The following is a 17,656-nucleotide window of genomic DNA, read 5'->3' as shown; positions in this document are numbered from 1 at the left end:
TTTTGTATCCCTTCATCACAATGTTTTGGTTTATAAGAATATGTAGAATTATATTATTTAAGATTATATAATTTTGGATGCTAACTGTGCTTCATCCTACATGCTTGTAATATGAAAACACTTGTGATAATTTTTCTGAAAACAAGGATTTGCTGTTATTTTTCAGGCTATATGGTATGCTGTCCATTTTTGAAGGGGAATTCCACAATGAAACTGGTGAAGTCAGAAAGATTTAGGGCCTTTCTGTCAGTGAAACAATTCAATTTTTCCATCAAGTTTTATGTTTGAATAGTTATCTTTGGGGCCTTGATTCAGCATCGCTGAAGTCCATCAGGCTCTTTCCATTGCTCACAGAGCCAATGGCATCAAATTTTCATTTGGCTTTGGTCACTACTGCCTGTTATCCAATATACCTTCTTTATCATCATACTCCCAGCTAGCTTTATACAGATCATAACTGTTGACATTTTTATCATTTAGATTTTTATTTATTAACCTGCTCAGCTATTGTTCCTTATATTAATACTGCATACTTCTGAGGTGTTCCAGACAAGCCTATATGAAGGTAGTCTAGCTTGTATTCAAATATTGATAAGTATCTTAGCATTTTGCAAGAAGAGGTTTCTTTCTTTCTTGACTCTGGTATGAGGTCAATAATTTTCCGTAAGTTTATGTGGGGAAAAAGTTTGTTGAAACGATATCCAGGGCCTCTTTTTAACAATAATTTTCCTTTGCTGTATCTTGCCAAGATTATTTAAGCCTCCCAGTGCATATTTATAGGAAGTTTGGACAAGGATGGAAGAAGGATTCATTTTCTGAGAGTCTGAGTATTTCATTGCTTTATTAAAAAGAGAATTTTCACCCTTCTGTAGCTTTTGGATACCTGCATGAAACGTGTTTTCACAGGTTACTGCAAGGGTTTTAGTGCAAACATTTATATCCAATGTGCAGTCATGGCACATGCCAGACTAATTCCTGTGCTTCTGTGGTGATGGATAAACTCCAGAGCCTTTTCCACCTACTGAGCACAGATTCATGCAGCCTGACTCTGGATGCCTTTGAGCACCCTGTACCAGGCAGATAACTGTGATGCATTGCTGGTGAGCAGAAACGGAGCTCTTCAAGGCAGGCTTGGTAATGTGGCTCTGAGTCACATCCTGCATGCTTTTTACTGGAGGCTATGAAATGGCTTTCACCTGAACTTTGTCTGTCCAGTTTCAACTGCCATTGGATTTCACTTCTCTTCTTTGAAACTGCTGCTCTTCTTAGAATCGGAATCATAAAATCATAGAATGGTTTGGGTTGGAAGGGACCTTTAATATCATCTATTTCCAACCCCCCTGCTACAGGCAAGGACACCTCCCTCTAGTCCAAGTTGCTCTTGCATTACCTTAAGTATGGATCAAATAGAGGAAAAAATATTAAACTTAAGCCTGGTCATTTTGTCTGTTGTCTAGGCAGAGTGATCCGAACACACACCAAGAGAGGGCTATAAACTTATTTGTTGGATTTTAACATATGCTTAAAGAATTTTTGGTCATTGTCACAGATCATAGAATGGCTTGGGTTGGAAGGGACCTTATAGTCCACCCAGTTCCAACCCCCTGCCATGGACAGGGTTGCCACCCACCAGATTAGGCTGCCTATCCAACCTGGCCTTGAATGCCTTCAGGGATGGGGCATCCACAGCTTTTCCAGGCAACCTGCACCAGTGTGTCACTGCTCTCTTGAGTAAAGAATTTCTGCATATCATCTAATTTAAATCTCCCCTCTTTTAAAGCCATTTCCCCTGTCCTATCACTATCCGACTATATAAGAAATCAGTCTTTCTCCTGTTTATAAGCTCAAGTATTGGAAGGCTGCCATGAGGTCTCACCAGAACTGGTAATATTGAGATATAACATCATAGAATGTGTTCAGTGATTCTGAAAGGTTCTCACCCTTCACAGTGCTGGTACATATAATCTGGAAATGGAATGCTCCATTGTGTTTTGCAGATAGATCCAGACAAATAAATGAAAAGCTCTTGACTCAGCCCAAGAAGCAAAGTGAGAGGTTGGTGGAACAGCAGGAAGAGAGGTGCCCCCTGAATCCTGGGAACAGAGAAGCACTGCTCAGTATAATACCTCCACTCATGGACGTGACCTCTCAAAACTAATTGGTGAGGAGCACAGGCCCTGGCTGGCATGGTACCTTGCACAGCTTGCGTTCTGTTCATGATTTCCCAGCAGAGGTCTGTCTCATCAGATAGCTGACTAATGGAATGCAGCTGTCATTCTTCATTTCCTGTGAAGAAACTTGCAAGAGGTGAAGATTCAAGCACAGCCCTCTCCCTTTTCCAAACTGCATTCCTATCAGAAAACTTGGAGTAATTATGATAGGAAAAAAAAAAGAGAAGATTCTAACTGTTCTCAAACTGTTACGTAGGGTCTATAAAGCAGGGCACGCTGCTGTGCACTGGATAAGCTGTGTACTTATTTGTTCCCCGACTGCAGTGCAGAGGCTCCTATGCATCACTATATGAGCTCTGACTGGGCACAAGGTCTGAAAAATATATGTACACATTGTCATTGCACATCTGGAATTCAGAATTGCTAATGGATATACTGTGATAGAAAAGTGTCTGGCCAATAAACTAGTTTTATATATTTACTCTAAAAAGCATTACCACATTTCTGGCTAGTAGCCTTTCATCCTCTAGACTTTACACCAGTGCATTTGGAATGCTAAGCAGCTTTGTCAGGGATTCAGCCATGTTCCAAAAGGCACCCTATGTATCTGAAACAACTTGAAAAAATGATTAAAAAGAAGGAAGGTGGTGGTTTTCCCCAGGGAAACCATTTTATATCAACGTCTACTTCCTCAGAAACGTGAAAATTCTCAGGCTCTCAGTTAAACCACTGTATCTTCCAGAGTGCTACTATAAACACATGTATCTGTCTCAGAGTAATATATTTTGACCTGATTACATGCACAGTGCCAGAGGATAACGGACTGTGAATGGTGTACTGTGGGAGTAGCAGTAGAAAATGAAGCCCTTTGCGTTTCTATGTGCTGGTTTGACACCCATCATCTCCCCATAGCCATGGAACCTGCAGGCAGGGCCGATGCCCAAATCACCGCACATCTTCTCAGCAGAGGCATAGATTTTCTGATTGCCAACTTGGTTTCTTGGAAGCACTGGGAAACGGCAAGGAAGATTTGGACCCCAGCAAATGGAGAAAATAGCAAGCACACTGCCTGTCCAGGCACACTCTGAGGTGGCACCAGGAAATTATATACCCTGGTGATGCACGTGGTGTATTTCAGCCAAGGCAACAGGCATGCCTTGTCCTGCTGGCCACCTTTACAGACATAAAGCACTGGCAGCCATGGCAAGTATTTCATGTTCTGATGCAGAGGGAATCTGAAATGCTCCTCCACATAGAGGTAGTTATCCATTTTATTTATATTTGCTTCTGTAAATCTCCTATCTTACATACAAAGTGCTCTGTGCACGTATTTTTAAGACAGGAATCAGCCCAGAGCCAATGGCAGCACACAGTAACTTTCTATGTTTAGCAAAGATTTGTAGGGTTAGATTATGGAAACCCTTGAGAACCAGAGACACATTTTCATTTTCTTCGCTCCTTTGGAAGGAATTGGATTCAAACTGTGAACGAAGGGCTAAAAGATCCATTCTTAATGCTCAGACCACCCAGATGATTTAATAATAGCTGTTTTGCAGTCTATGTGTTGGCTTTGCAGGTAACTAGAGGATACGAAGAAACCAACCCACGAGCTCCCTTCCCACCCACTTCTCACCAAAGCTCCCACCATTGTCTCCACCAACAAAAACAGAACTAGTACAGCCACTGCTTTATAAAGCTTTATTGCATGATGTGTTTACATAATGCTGTAGAGGTGAGCTCTTTAACTACTTATATCAAGAAATTTTGGACACAGGTCTGTGGTCAGTTTTCCAAATTGACCCTGCATGGCACAGAAAAAAAAAAAAGAAAAAGTGTGATTGCATCTTTCCAGACAGTAAAGAGTGTGGGGAGAAGAGGCAGCCAAGGGGTGCGTTAAAAAGAAAACCCTCCTGGTTTACACTACGTGTGACAAAGCTTCTGAACGATGAATACAAACTGTAGGTGAGCTCTGTGTGTAGTAAAATATTAAAGAGTAATTCAAGTTCTTTATGAAATAAAACTGAGAAACAAAAATGCAGTTTCATGGACAATTAAATTTAACATAAAACAAATTTACCTAAAATGAGAAAACAACAAACAAAAACAAAAACCCAACCAAACAGAAGGACCTGTAGATAATATCTCTGACCATGCATGGCTTGTTTTTTTAAATTACAATTCACAGAATAACACTGCTGGAAAGCCTATTTTACACTATGCTACACAGAACACGAAAACATGAGTAGTGACATTTACACAATTTTACAGTATTTCTCCTTCGTCTAAGAAACACGTCCTTTTCTACTTTACATTTTTTTACAATTCCCAGCTCACAGAAAGGACACTATACGCGCAAAGACAGTCTTTAAAAAGGTGAAATGCACCCAATGCTACAAATAAACCTTTTCTTCCACAGAAGCCTCTGTGTTAGTGATTAAACAAAATATATCTCTATCTGCCACTCAATGTGAAATGGACTAATTAGAAATATTTTTTTTATTTTTTATTTTTTTTTGGCGTAAACATAAAACTATACAACATCTCAGAAACATCTCCTTTTGACGTACTTGCTATGGAACTACAAAGCTGCTCAGCAAAAAACTCCTGCAATTGCATCTGTGATGCCAGTCCCGCCAGCTGCTGCCCCGGCTTCACGTGCTGTTCAAGCGTTTGCAAATCAGATTCAATAGTTTTCCATAACCAAACATTCTTCCCTTATGAAATTGCTTCCGTTTATTTTCTTTCGGAGCCTGTAAGTACCTGGCAGTTTTCCCTGCAGAAAAACATCAACAGTCACAGTCCTTACAGCCTAGACAGCATTTCCGGAGTCCAGATTCTGGAAATCCAGGGCCATATGAATGCTGCACGGGATTACGCTCTCTGCCTACACCCACATGCAACACCCATCCCAAAGGCCGTGAGAGGAGCGGTGTGCGTGCAGTGAGTGAGCAGGAGAGAAAGGGAGAGAGGATGAGAGCTCAGGGACACCATGCTCTCTGCTCATCCATGAGCTACAGGCAGTCTATATGTCCGCTGCCTGCATGGACAATGGGTGTGAAGTTGCAGAGCTGACTCCTTGTCCCCATTGCATCCAAGTGAATTCAAAGTGTTGTGAAAACAACCACCATGCTGCATTTTGAGAGCATCTTTGGATGGACACTTGTTTTTGTTGTGCCACCAGGGACAGCAGTGTAGAGGGGACACCTGACAGAAGGAATACTGAAGCTGACGTGGAAGGAAGGGAGCACCTCGCAACAGGCCCTGCTGACAGCCATGCTCTCACTTCAAATTTCTGTTATGCTGGGACATGAGAGCCTATCTATCTAGATACTCCATGTAACTGTCTATTAAGTGAAAAACAAAGGCTTGTCTGCCCACAAATCTGATGCCTTATTTTGCTGACAGAGTCAATTAGAGATTTGCAATAAAAGGAAATCAAAAGAGAAAAAAAAAAGGAAAAAAAAAAGCATATTTCAAACACTGCCTTTGACACTGTTTCCAGTACTTGCAAGAGCAAGAAAGACCCTCATTGAAAACCATTTTGTTAAATGTTTTGGATTATGGATAGGGGTCTATCAAGCAGAAGGGTCACATGTGGCAACCAATGGGCTATAAAACAACTGCGATCCATGAGGCTGCCCAGACTCACTGAAAGGTGAGGAGTGATGCCTTTCATTGTTGTGAGGGATCTTTCTTTCCCAGTTGTGGAACACGGCATTCCCTGGGGGAGTTTCTTCACCACAGCCCCATCACTGCTACTGGAAGCTATCCCTCAGTTGGGACTGAGGGACTACGAAGTATTTAAGTACGTTCTGCTTTTAAACACCAAGAGAGACAAGAAAATTAGGACAGCTTCCCTCTGGCACCCATTTCAGATGCTAAAGTTTAACTCAGTATCCAAATCAGGAAGATATTAGGGTGATAGGCAGGCAGACAAGTTACTGACAGCAGATGGGTGCTGAAATGAACATCACTGGTGAACTCAGAGGACACTCAAAACTCTGGGCACTAAATTTGCAACTGATTGGTTCTGTATAAAAGGTGAGTGTGGGAGTTACTGTGGTTGCAAGTGTTGTAAACTAGCCTTAATGGATCTCTAAGTGAGAAACAGCTACATTAGGTTTCTAAGACCTTTTCTATTTGTCACAAAACCAATCCTCATCTCACGTGCATTTTAAAACAACTGCTGTATCCTTACGGTGATCTCTCTGGATGGTGAAGGGATGGGCAGTAACTCAAACTCTGAAGGCTGCAAGATGATCAGACAGAAAGAGGCACACAAACAAAGCCAATTCCTTCATTTCGTCTGGAATCCATTGGTTAGATTATGGAGAACAAATGTTATTACCAGAATCAGGACATGTTAGCAGACACAGGAGGAAATAATGCCACCTTCAGTATTAGCGCATTGGGCTCCTGGCCATTTTTATGATGAACTGAAATAGAAAAGTTTCCCGTAGTTACTGAATTATTCCTGCTTTTGATCATTTCGTTGCAGTAAACACTGACAACTACAGATTAGCCTTACTGCATATTACTTGTAAACAAGACCAAGTTATCCTTCAGAAAAATTGGTATCAGTTTTACAGGTAGAGAGCAAAAGATTAGGAAAAGAACACAGATAGCCAACCATAAGGGACAAGGAATAGTATGCTTCACGTGTACACACTTGCATCCAAAGAATCTGAAATACATGGGTAATTTTTTCTGACCGTATTCTAACCCTGTTCACCATATTTACATTTTTCCTTGGTAAGCAGCATATGAAATGTTGCACATTTTTTTTTCAATATTTATGGAAAATACCTAAGTCCAACTATTTACAATTCATAAGCAACATTATTCTTTCAGGCACAGATAATGTGCTATATCTAAATGACACAAACCTACTTCCAGTTAGCAAGTGGTCACAAACAGCCAATCACTTTGCACATTGAGCAAATTTTAGTTAAAATACTGACTTTTAAAGATGTGTGATTCTCTCCAATCATATGCAGAACCTCTGTCAACGTAAATACGTTTTGTTGCATTTGGGCTTCTTTTATCACTAAATAGGTATAACAGCTCAACATAACTATTACATTCAGGGTGTCTTCCTCGTTTCAGACCTCAGAGACCTCCACAAACCACCATTACCTTCATTTCTTTGTTTATAACATTCTTAAGACAAATTTCTAAAGTTCATAGTAGAAAGCAGCACATAAAGATTCGCTTTAAACCCCAGATGCTAGTAGGTCTTGCTTATTTTATAGTGAGATAATTATATGCCACTTCTTTCTGTTTCCTGACCTTCTTTTTCATAGCTTTTCAACACACAACACATTTTATTAATTACAAAACTGCTGCCTTCTGCCTGCATATAAAATTGACTTTTTAACAGAGGGGAAAATCACATCCTACTCAATGCCACCCTTAAGAACCTTTACTCACAAGTGATTTTTTACTCCACAGACTTCGGCATGTGAAGATCCAAGACAACAGCAAATAAAAACTGAAATATTACTACTGAGAGTGGAGACAGCACAGATAGGATGCTCCTCCGCAGATCTTGTTGTAGAGCTGTCAGCTACTTGATTCTCTAACCAATTGGATGCTCCATTCAGTGTGACACCATGAATGATCAAGGTTTCAGAGGTTCACTCTGTTTGTTGCCAATCACCTGTACGATCTGGGATTATCCTGTCCTTAAAGAGAGCAGAGTAAATTGCAGATGTACTTGACTTAACTTGAGTGCCAGAAACAACACAGCTATGACACTACAAGCCCAGCATAGACTAATTAATCCTACTCTTCTAGTGTGTTTTGCAATCAGAATTAGTTCCTGCTACTATGACTAAACTGCTGTTCCCCAGCCATCTGGTTTGAAGGAAGCCTCAACTGCTACTTCTAGGCACGCATTCCCTTAATCTTAGAGTCTAAGGCAATGGAAAGAGATAATCTTGTGCATCCTTGAGGATAGTCATTTACAGACTTTGGCTTAAAAAGTTCCCTTTTATGTTACTGTTAACTGTAGTTCTCTTCAAAATGCTTCAGCACTGGCTAGGGTGAATGCGTTCAATTCATCTTCACTGATGTGTTTGTCTTCCACTTAATGGCAGATGAGCTAACTAAAAGTTCTCCAAATACACATGCTGAGGGCAGTTACAAAAAGTCCGTTATCAAACAGTGAGATAAGGGAAAGCATACTGGAGTTTTCACTGTGGTACCCTCTCATCAAGGATAATCACACACACACAAAAAAGACAGTAAAGAACAGCAAAACCACAGCAGGCTTTTAGCAGGGCCATTTCATGTTCAGATCAATTACTTTGAAATAAATCACCACCACATTATCTTGCAGCAGAGAAAAGCAGCATGAAGGGCACAGGCAAGTAAACGAAACTTTCTGATGTTACTATCTGAATGCATTTACTGAGTGTGTAAATGGTAGGCGCAAATTTCTTTGAAACTGTACAAATGGACAGCATAGCCAAAGCTCATCAAGAGAGAAGTATTCTGTGACCTCTCCTCTGTGTCCATGGTGCTATGTACAGTATGAGCGTGTATTAATACACATGAGTTCAGGATCCTACACTCTCTGCTTGTATTGCAGGCCATTTCCTTCCCCACAGGATGAATACAATGGAATAACATTGAGTTTCTACAAAAAGACATTCTTTTCCTCCTGTCCTGGTGGAGGGTAAGGCCCCAGAGTGACAGTCATGGTCTAGCTAGGTTCAGCAGGAGCATGACTTCACACCATGAGTGTGTATAGATACACGCACATATATTCACACATTCATTCTGTACATATACAAAGGTACACATACATTTTTACATTCTTTGGTGGCAAAGTAAAACAAAACAAACCACAGGGTCGCACAGACTGTGCATCTTTGCTTAATGAATCAGTTTCAGGAAAATCGGGGTTGCTGTAACAGGAGTTATTTTGCTTCTTTAAGGACTGTTCATTGCATTGACAAAATGCCATACATTTACAATGACTAAAATGGGGCACAAGGAAAGCCAACGCAAACACAGCTCACATAATGACAGATAACTCAGAGAAAGCCCCCTCCAATCCACATCAACATACCATGAGAGAAGCAGCCACATGCTTTCACCCTACAAGCACTCATGCTCTTCCCTAGCTACTGTCAGGATGTTGTGCTGAGCCGCGGCACACCCTTCTCCTGGCCTGGCTGTGGGTTTCCACTTTTTATGCTTATTAAAATTAAACTAACAGAAGATGGGATGTTGGGAGCAGCAGACGAGGCTGGCACCACAATGCCACACCGAAGGGTTGTCAGCCCATGTGTTTCAGATGATGACTCTTCTCGTCGCCGCCTCTGGGACGTCAAACCTGCATCTCAGAGGTGCTGATGAGGCCCAATGCTTTGGCTTCTTCTGGTGTCAGTCCGCTCTTTAGTGTCCTTCTCACTTTATGACCATAAATTCCAAAAGGAGGGAAAATAAAAAATAATAAAAAAAAAAGAAAATGCAAACAATTAAAAGTGATAATTACAGGAGAATTTCAGCTGAAAAACACTTAACATGCATAATGAATCAGATCAAGAGTTGCTACGCAACTCCAAAAAGTCAGGGGAAAGCCATTTGTTACTGTCATTTAGACAACAAAAAATTCTCAGGATAAATATCACAGCATTTTAAGATCTTTTTTTTTTTTCTCTAAGATTTTATAACTGGATTCTCAGTCCACAGAAAGTATCGTGTGCCCCATTATCTCATAAAGAATTTTTAAAAGAGCTTCTGGATCTTTATAGGGCTTAATTGAATTTATCACTGTTAAATCCTTTGTGACCATTCGAAAGTGTAAAAATAAACTCCCCACAGTTAAAAGATTTAAAATGTTATAATTTTATAGTCCATTCAAATCATTATAAGTAATGTGCTCATACACACTCCCTTTTCTTCTGTCATGTTCCCTCATCAAAGCCCCCAACTCATCATCTTTGTCACTAGTAGAGTACATAATTTTATATGAATTTGAGTGATAAATCTTGGTCAAATTTTCATTTCTTACTTTCCTATGAAGTGTTCTGAACGGTAAGTAGAAGATGCACATTTAAAAGTTTAAGCTGCATGCATAGCATAAACAATGACTACACTGAACAAAATATATTCGGAGTTTCAAAATAATTAAGTCTAGAGGAAAAGCTAAAGAAAGGAATTACAGTTGGTGGTTAAGAACTTCTTGCATTGCTGTCATCTAGTGTAATTCAGTCATCTAACTTCCAAAGATATTGATCCCATGTAACTGAAACTGGGTGGTCACATTCAAGGGTCTGGTGGGAGTGAGAGGAGTGGATGGATCAGTATCGAAAACAAGGAGATAACAGAAGGGCAAAAGATGGCACATCTGTACATCTGACATAATGCAGGTAGGACAAATATGACCTATGTGTAATAGTCAAACCATTTCCATCAGTTACTGAGTTTAATTAAGTGAGATGTGAGTACCAAATGTATAATTGCTCCACCATTACCAAACTGTTACTTGAAAGTTTCTTTTCAAGACTAAATCTTATCTCTTGCAGTGTTTGAAAAATGACTAAAGTTCACCAGAGGTCTTCATGGCAGCCTTTCTTGACAGCCTCTTTTTCCTACAATAGGGATCAGCAATATCTTCCAAGTTTAACGATGCTCAGGTTAAAGCAGCATGGGGTTAAATGCAACTCGTAAAGACAAAGTGAGTTAAAACTAAACAAGTGCTATCAGAAGAGCAAAACACTTTGAAAATACTCTGGTCTCCATGATTCAGAACACCCAGCACTGAGTTTTGTTTCACTCCTCATCATTGGCACTGTTTCATGTTTCTCAGATCAGATATTTGAATATCCAATAACAAACATTCAATTCCAGATTTGAGTGTAAGACCTTTGGACTCCACAGCCTCAGTGAATCCTACACTGTGTATTTCTGTATCAAATTAAATACAACAGTAGCAAAAGAACAAATACAAGAAAGCTACAGCAGAAATTTTTCTCTCATTACATGCAAAGATTACCCTGAACTTCTCACCTTGATTAGCAACCTGCTCAGATCATTTTTTTTTCTGTACACTCTATAGTATGTGAGCAAAGAAGGTACCACAGCTAGCTTAGCCATCAACACTGCAGGGGTCTTAATAGAGACTCACATACACTGATTTAAAGTAGAGCTTTTCAGGTAGGAGCCAAGCCCAGGTTACCGAATTACAAGCTTACCAGAGAAAGCCAAATGCATTTACAATAACATATTGGTCTCTTCAAAAAAACTTGTGTGAGCTTCCTTTAAAAAGCCATAATCAGGAGCTAAAATTCCATAGCAGAAACCATCTTCATGAAAAACAAACATGGACAGAAACAACACTTTCTTCTTTAAATAAACAAGACTTCTCTGAACCTCCAGATGCAGATCTATCAAATGTATTGCGCCTTTGTCAGAGAGCCTTGCATAACCCTGGGATGACTAAAAAAGTCCTGTAAGGCAGCATGTGACATGGACTAGTGCCTTGTCCTGGGTCTGCCACACACCTCATGCAACAGATGCCAACCCCTGGTTTATACTTTTTGTGCCACTGTTAAGCAAATAGAAATGACAGCACTCAGTGAATTGTAATTAAACAGAACAATCCCTTTGCATCCCTCAGTTGATTGTTCCTATTTATCCAGGTCTCTCTTATGACACAGAGAAAGATAACTTGGATTTAAGACATCTCAGTGACCTGAGCTTTTAAGGGCAGCAGTTCTGAGGAAACAGCTCCGAATGATTCAAGAGTTTGGCAGTCCTAATGAGACTGTCAAGAAAATGGTTAATAAAAAGCAAAGAGGTGAAGAAACTTGCCAGTGACAGAATGGTTCCCATAAACACAGTCAGCTGCTGACTTGTATAAACTAAGCATGTGGGGCCAAGTGCTGCGAAGTACTGTGACTATTTGCAAGATTCAAGCTGTCTACCATCAGCAGGCAACCTGAAGGATAACAGCTGACAGAATCACAGTCCAGATTCCAATGACTGAATTCTTGCTTTCAGCCAACCAGACACAGATGAATCCACTTGTAGTTTGTAGGACTTTGCACTCAGGGAGACGCAAGTGGCCTGATAAAGGGTATTGGTATCTTTGTATGAAAATTACATGCAGTATGTGCAAATTACTCACAGTACTTATCCTCATCGGACAATACAGCTGATGGATGCAGCATCAGCAGTAGCTGATAGTAGTATGAGGGTTTTTCACTGCTCTCTGCACTGGCTGGTGGACTGCAAAGGCTTGTGGGCAAGGAAGCCATAAGGTAGCTGAGCTATCTACAGGAGCAGGGACCACTCAGGGAGGTGGGTGAACCTTGTGATATGTTGTTAAACAGATGTCCTCGGACTTTTTTCTTTTTCCTCATAATGGATTTGGTAAGGCTCCTTCACACTGGGAGAGGTCATGGACACGTTCAGTCATCGGAATTGAATGCGGAGAGATATTTTCCTTCCATGTTTTATAGGCATTGCAAAATTACATTTCTCAAACTAGATCTTCACTCTCCCCTCTGCAGTGAACTCTGTCGTGTCTCTGACTGGACTAGACATAATATCTTGGCTTGTAAAACTCTTGGCCTGCTGCAGATCACATTAAACTGAGTTATGGAATGTATTTTGGAGGCAGTGACAATAAAAATAAGGCTTTCAAATGACCTTTTAGGTTCTTTAAGCAATTTTTAAAATGTTTGCTAAAGAAACATAACAGAGGGAGAAAATAACTTCTACTCTTGCCACAGTCAAGGCCTGCTGAGATTCCATAACCAAGAAACCAAATGTTGTTTTTATGGGGTCAGAGGGTATGATATTCTTTGTTAATCAGGAAATCTAGAATTTTATTTTATATCTTGGCAGAATGCAGCATGCTCATGAGGAACTTGATGAATTTGACTATGCCCTCTGGGTCAGAATCTGCACAGACATACGGCCCTCCCAGAACGTGGGGATGTTTTTAAAAAGGTGATTCCCTAAGCGTAGTTTTGTCAGACACTATTATTAAGGGGCTGATGGCTCTTTAAAGGGCAAATGGTGCTCCTGATTTCCCCTCCTACTTTGTTGTTGTTGTTTAATTTCTTATTATTTAAGATGCAACAAACAGTCAAGAAAAATCTGCCTTTTGCAATGGATTCTGGAATGTGTATATAACACTTGTATGGCAAAGTCATTTGCAACGCAGAATATTCTCTGCATAAATAGGACCATTTTCCTCCTTGAGAAGTTGCAGAGTTTGTGTCGCTCTTACTATAAAAAGATACGGCAGCCACAGAACTTTCCTCCAGGCCCAGATGCAAAGGTAATGCAGCTGCTACTTGCTCATTTGGCACAAAGAAAATTCTAGGTGGCTGCAAATTACACAGCAAGGACAGCAGGAAAGCAGATTATAAGACTCAATGCAGACTAGCTCCACCATATCATTTCAATTCATGTATCCTAATTTTATTTTCTGTTACCCTTTGAAAATGCAGCCTGCACACCCAGTCTATTTTTTCATATATTCAATTTATTGTCTCGGACTTTACTCCAGAGAGTTTGCCAATGGCAATTTGCAACACAAAAGCTCAATCTGGACACTCTTGACCACGTTCGTTTCTTTTAATCTTTTTCTGCATTTGTGTATTATTATATCACTGTCTATATATGCCATACTTAAGCTTAGTTACATGTTTATCATTGCACAATATGAGTAGGCCTAAATTCGTTAAAAAAATAGTAAAACGATGTGTAGAGATTTTCTTACAGTGATTTGTAGGTGAGTTTTTGGATTTTTGCAGGAACCTCTCTGAAGAAGTAAAGCCAAGTGATGCATGGTCTTTGCCTGGGGGAGCCGCACTGAGAGCTCCAGGAGACAATGTGTGACTGTCCTGCAGTTCTGCTTCATAGATGGAGCAAGTCTCTCCTAACAAGAAACTGTAGTGCAGCCACAACCAGGAGTAACAGATGCTATCGGTGACATAAAGAGGAGTCTGGCATTGTTGACGGACGAAGTAACACACCCTAACTTGTTCCTCTCTGGGTAGCTTATGTTTTAAGGAACAAAAAGTATTATTGCTTTAAATACCATGAAGATACTGTTTTTAAAGTAATATTGACGTGTAGTTGAAACTGGAATTTCCTGCTTATTTCACATGCAATCATTTATACAGTCCTAAAAGTAAAGAGGAAAGAAGGACATAACTCCTTTCTTGAAAACTTCCTGTGACAAAAAATGCACCCTAATTTGTAGGAGTTCTGTGAATTAAATTAAAAGCAATCCTGCTGCCACCTCCTTCATCATTTTTCCCACTTAAATCCATCCATCTGAAGTGATTCCACTATTAATAGATGAAGTATCAAGAATATAGAGCTCAGTAACAACTGAGACTGTGTAAGCACTATGTAAGACTAGACCATATATTAACAATGCACAGGACTAAAAAGGCAGGAAATAGGATACAGAAAGTAAGCTATCTAACACAACTGCTTTAGACATACAGCCTTTAAATTCCATTTTCAAATTTTAAAATGACTTGAAGTCTATTTTAAAGTGATATATGATTAAGTAACAGACTTTCACTAAGTGGGTAGCTCAGGCTTATAAGCACAGAGCTTGGGAGTGACTTGGCAGGGAAGTGTGACCATGTTTGAATACACGGGTTCTGGGGAACTCAAATCAATTATCTCCATCAGGAATCTGTGCTGGAAAATACAACAGCAGAAGGAATCAGCTACACGGGCCCATCAGATTAAAAGTAACTATTATCACAACAATCCTGTAGGTATGCTGATCAGGTGGCATTGTTCTGCCTAGAGAAAGCCATATATATATATAATTATACACCCACATACATACACACTTTTTGACCAAGGCAAAATAAATGTATTGTATATTTGTGTGACACAATTTTTTTTCCATCTCCTAACAAAGATTTTCCTTCAAATGTGTCTGACACTTGCATTCAAGTGCAGTCAAATTCCTGCTTACAGAGATCCTTGTGTTACACTTCTTCGTGGCAGCAGAGGGCTCTCTTTGGCAGCTATGGTATCACAATGGTCTAGAACACTGCATGAGACACCATATCTGTTACTGCTCTTTTGTAAGGAGCAACCTTCTACCTCCTTATCTTTTCTTGATCTCAGACGAAGTGCTTTCCATAACAGCAGTTTGATCTCGTCACTGCTTCTGATTGCTTACTCTTGATGCTGAAAACAATTCTTCAAGAAGGATGATGTATATATAAGGAGCATGCTGCTGATCAGTGTTAAACTTGAAAGCCTTACAGAAAGAAAAATAAAAACTTACAGACGAAAAAAACTTATAGAAAGAAACAAAACAAAACGTATATCCTATCAACAGAAGGCTAACAGTGTGTAACTTAACCATTTATTAGTTTTTTAATACTTGGAACTTAACTATCCCAATTTTGGGAATAAATCTTGCAACAAAAATTCAAAAGCCTTGAAATATATCTTACAATATGCCAATTAAAAAGAAACAGTGTACTATAAATGAATTCACTGACACAATGAATAGCAGATTGGTGAAAGTGAAATTAACTATTTGTATGTCTTGGAAAATGCAAACTAATGATGTAAAATCAGCTTTCTTTTCTACAGAACTACAGTTGAATAAGTACCAAAAGCATAAATTATTAAAAAAAAAAAATAATAAATGAAAATGTTAATACAAAAATTCTGTGACCAGGGACCATGAACAGCTTGACCTCCTACTTATACTGACATAGTTTGCTTTTTACCAGCTGCCCATCACTTCCCAGTTTCTTCCATGTTACCTTCAGCTCTTTCTCGTAACAAAGTGCCATTTGGGTAAGAAGAGATGGCCAGAACAATTCCAGCACCTATAAATCTTTGTCTAGAAGCACAGGAAATGTTGCAGATCACTCTTATTTTTGGTTATCCCAATGCTGAGACACAGCAAAAGGATGTGGCAATGGTCTGGCTCAGCTGTGGGATTCTGCCAAGCAACGGGCTTCATTTGCCAAATTCTGTGCTAAGACCAAAATCCAAGCTGTGGCCACCTCTTCCTCCACAGAGCAGCATGTCTGGGCAAGACGTGATCACACAAAGTGGCGGTCGCTCTAAAATCACTAGGAACAATTCATTGAAGCAGCAGTTTTCTCCTTATATCTACATCATCTCCTTTGTGATTGTGTTCATAACGTAACATATATGAATACAGTGTATATGAGTATAGCGGTCAACATCTTTGTCTTCTCTCTACAGGGACAAATTGTTGTAAAAATTGCATTTTTAATTCTGACTTCCCAGATCAAAGCAATGTTTTCTCGCTTCATTTTCAGCTGCTGTATCAAAATAAAGCTGCTTAATATTGAACAAATACTATATTGCACAGGATCTCTGAACACTGGTAATAGAATTGAAAGCAAAATTAAGGAGATTTGAATGATACAGGTTTGGTTACTTTTCAATCTGACTTTCTCAATATAAGAAAAATAAAGCTGCTTCAAGCAGTAATTATGAGCCCCATACCAAAAAATTTGCATCAGAATAAAATTCATTACAGAAATGACTCATATATTCCTCTAAAACAGTGACTGGAAAATGAATTTAAGCCTCTCTTACAAGTAATTTTTTACTTGACTTTTAGAGCAGGCTTTCATGAAATCTTTTGTTCTGAAGGATACCTCATGTGGAACTGTACAGAATTATCTTACCTGTCCATTTCTTTCTCCTACAGCTGTTGATATTGGCCTCTGGCAGTGGTGAGGCAAAAGACTACAAAGGCCTCACCCTGATGGGTTACATCCTTTGCTACCATTTACTGTGGTCAGCTGCAAGCCCATTAATTTATTATTATTAATATCGCTTTTTAAATTACTGTTATTATTTTACTGTAGGCCATTCAGCACAGTTTTGTCACTCTTGCAAAGATCGTGCCATCCTAAGGATGAAAGAATGTACTACTTAAAAGGCATCCAAAAGACACTAGCTATCTTGGCATCTCGGGAAGATAACCTCCCAGCCGCCAGAGTTTTAAGAGTTTTATCTCACATTCTGCTTTCATTCAATAATTAGATTTTTATTAATGGGGTGTTGACCTTCTGAAGGCTCAATACTGAGGACACACAGACTTAATACAAATTATGAAACATTTCCTTTTTCTAAATACAAGGAATTGTTGATAAATATGCATCACTAACTAGATTACTCTATCCCCCTTCTAACTTCTGATAGGATCCTCTTTGTCAAATCCTAAATAATTCATTGCAAATTCTAAGTTGCTATTCTTTAAAGTGTTTTATATAGACCTTCTTCTTGTAAGGTTTCTGTTGTTTTTTCTTAAGCATAATTTCCATTAACTCCTGCTTTTAGTCTGGCCATAAATACCAGAACAGTCTCCCTCCTGGTATTTTGGCAATTCTGTATCTTTTCATAGCCAGAAAAAGTAAGTGAAGTGACATGAAAATAAAAAATAATGAAAAAAAAGAAAAAAAAAAAAAAAGAAAAGAAGAAGAAAA

At 39.3% G+C, this 17,656-nt stretch overlaps 1 protein-coding gene across 14 annotated transcripts in view; it reads right to left on the bottom strand.

The window, feature by feature from the left end:
- Positions 1-3,855: 3,855 nt before the first annotated feature.
- FHOD3 (formin homology 2 domain containing 3) overlaps positions 3,856-17,656 on the bottom strand; it is a 370,010-nt gene continuing 356,209 nt past the window's right edge. For all 14 annotated transcript variants that reach the window (XM_040695607.2, XM_015282358.4, XM_040695604.2 and 11 more), the window contains one exon: positions 3,856-9,590. Coding sequence is in view for 13 of the 14 variants with exons in the window: in XM_015282358.4 (XP_015137844.1) it covers positions 9,508-9,590 (83 nt within the window). In the remaining variant the exon portion in view is untranslated. The remainder of the gene's footprint in view (positions 9,591-17,656) is intronic.

Source organism: Gallus gallus, chromosome 2 (assembly GCF_016699485.2).
Source record: "Gallus gallus isolate bGalGal1 chromosome 2, bGalGal1.mat.broiler.GRCg7b, whole genome shotgun sequence".
Lineage (NCBI taxonomy): Eukaryota > Metazoa > Chordata > Aves > Galliformes > Phasianidae > Gallus > Gallus gallus.
Note: the sequence above shows the minus strand (reverse complement) of the source record. Positions and strands in the feature narration are given on the sequence as shown.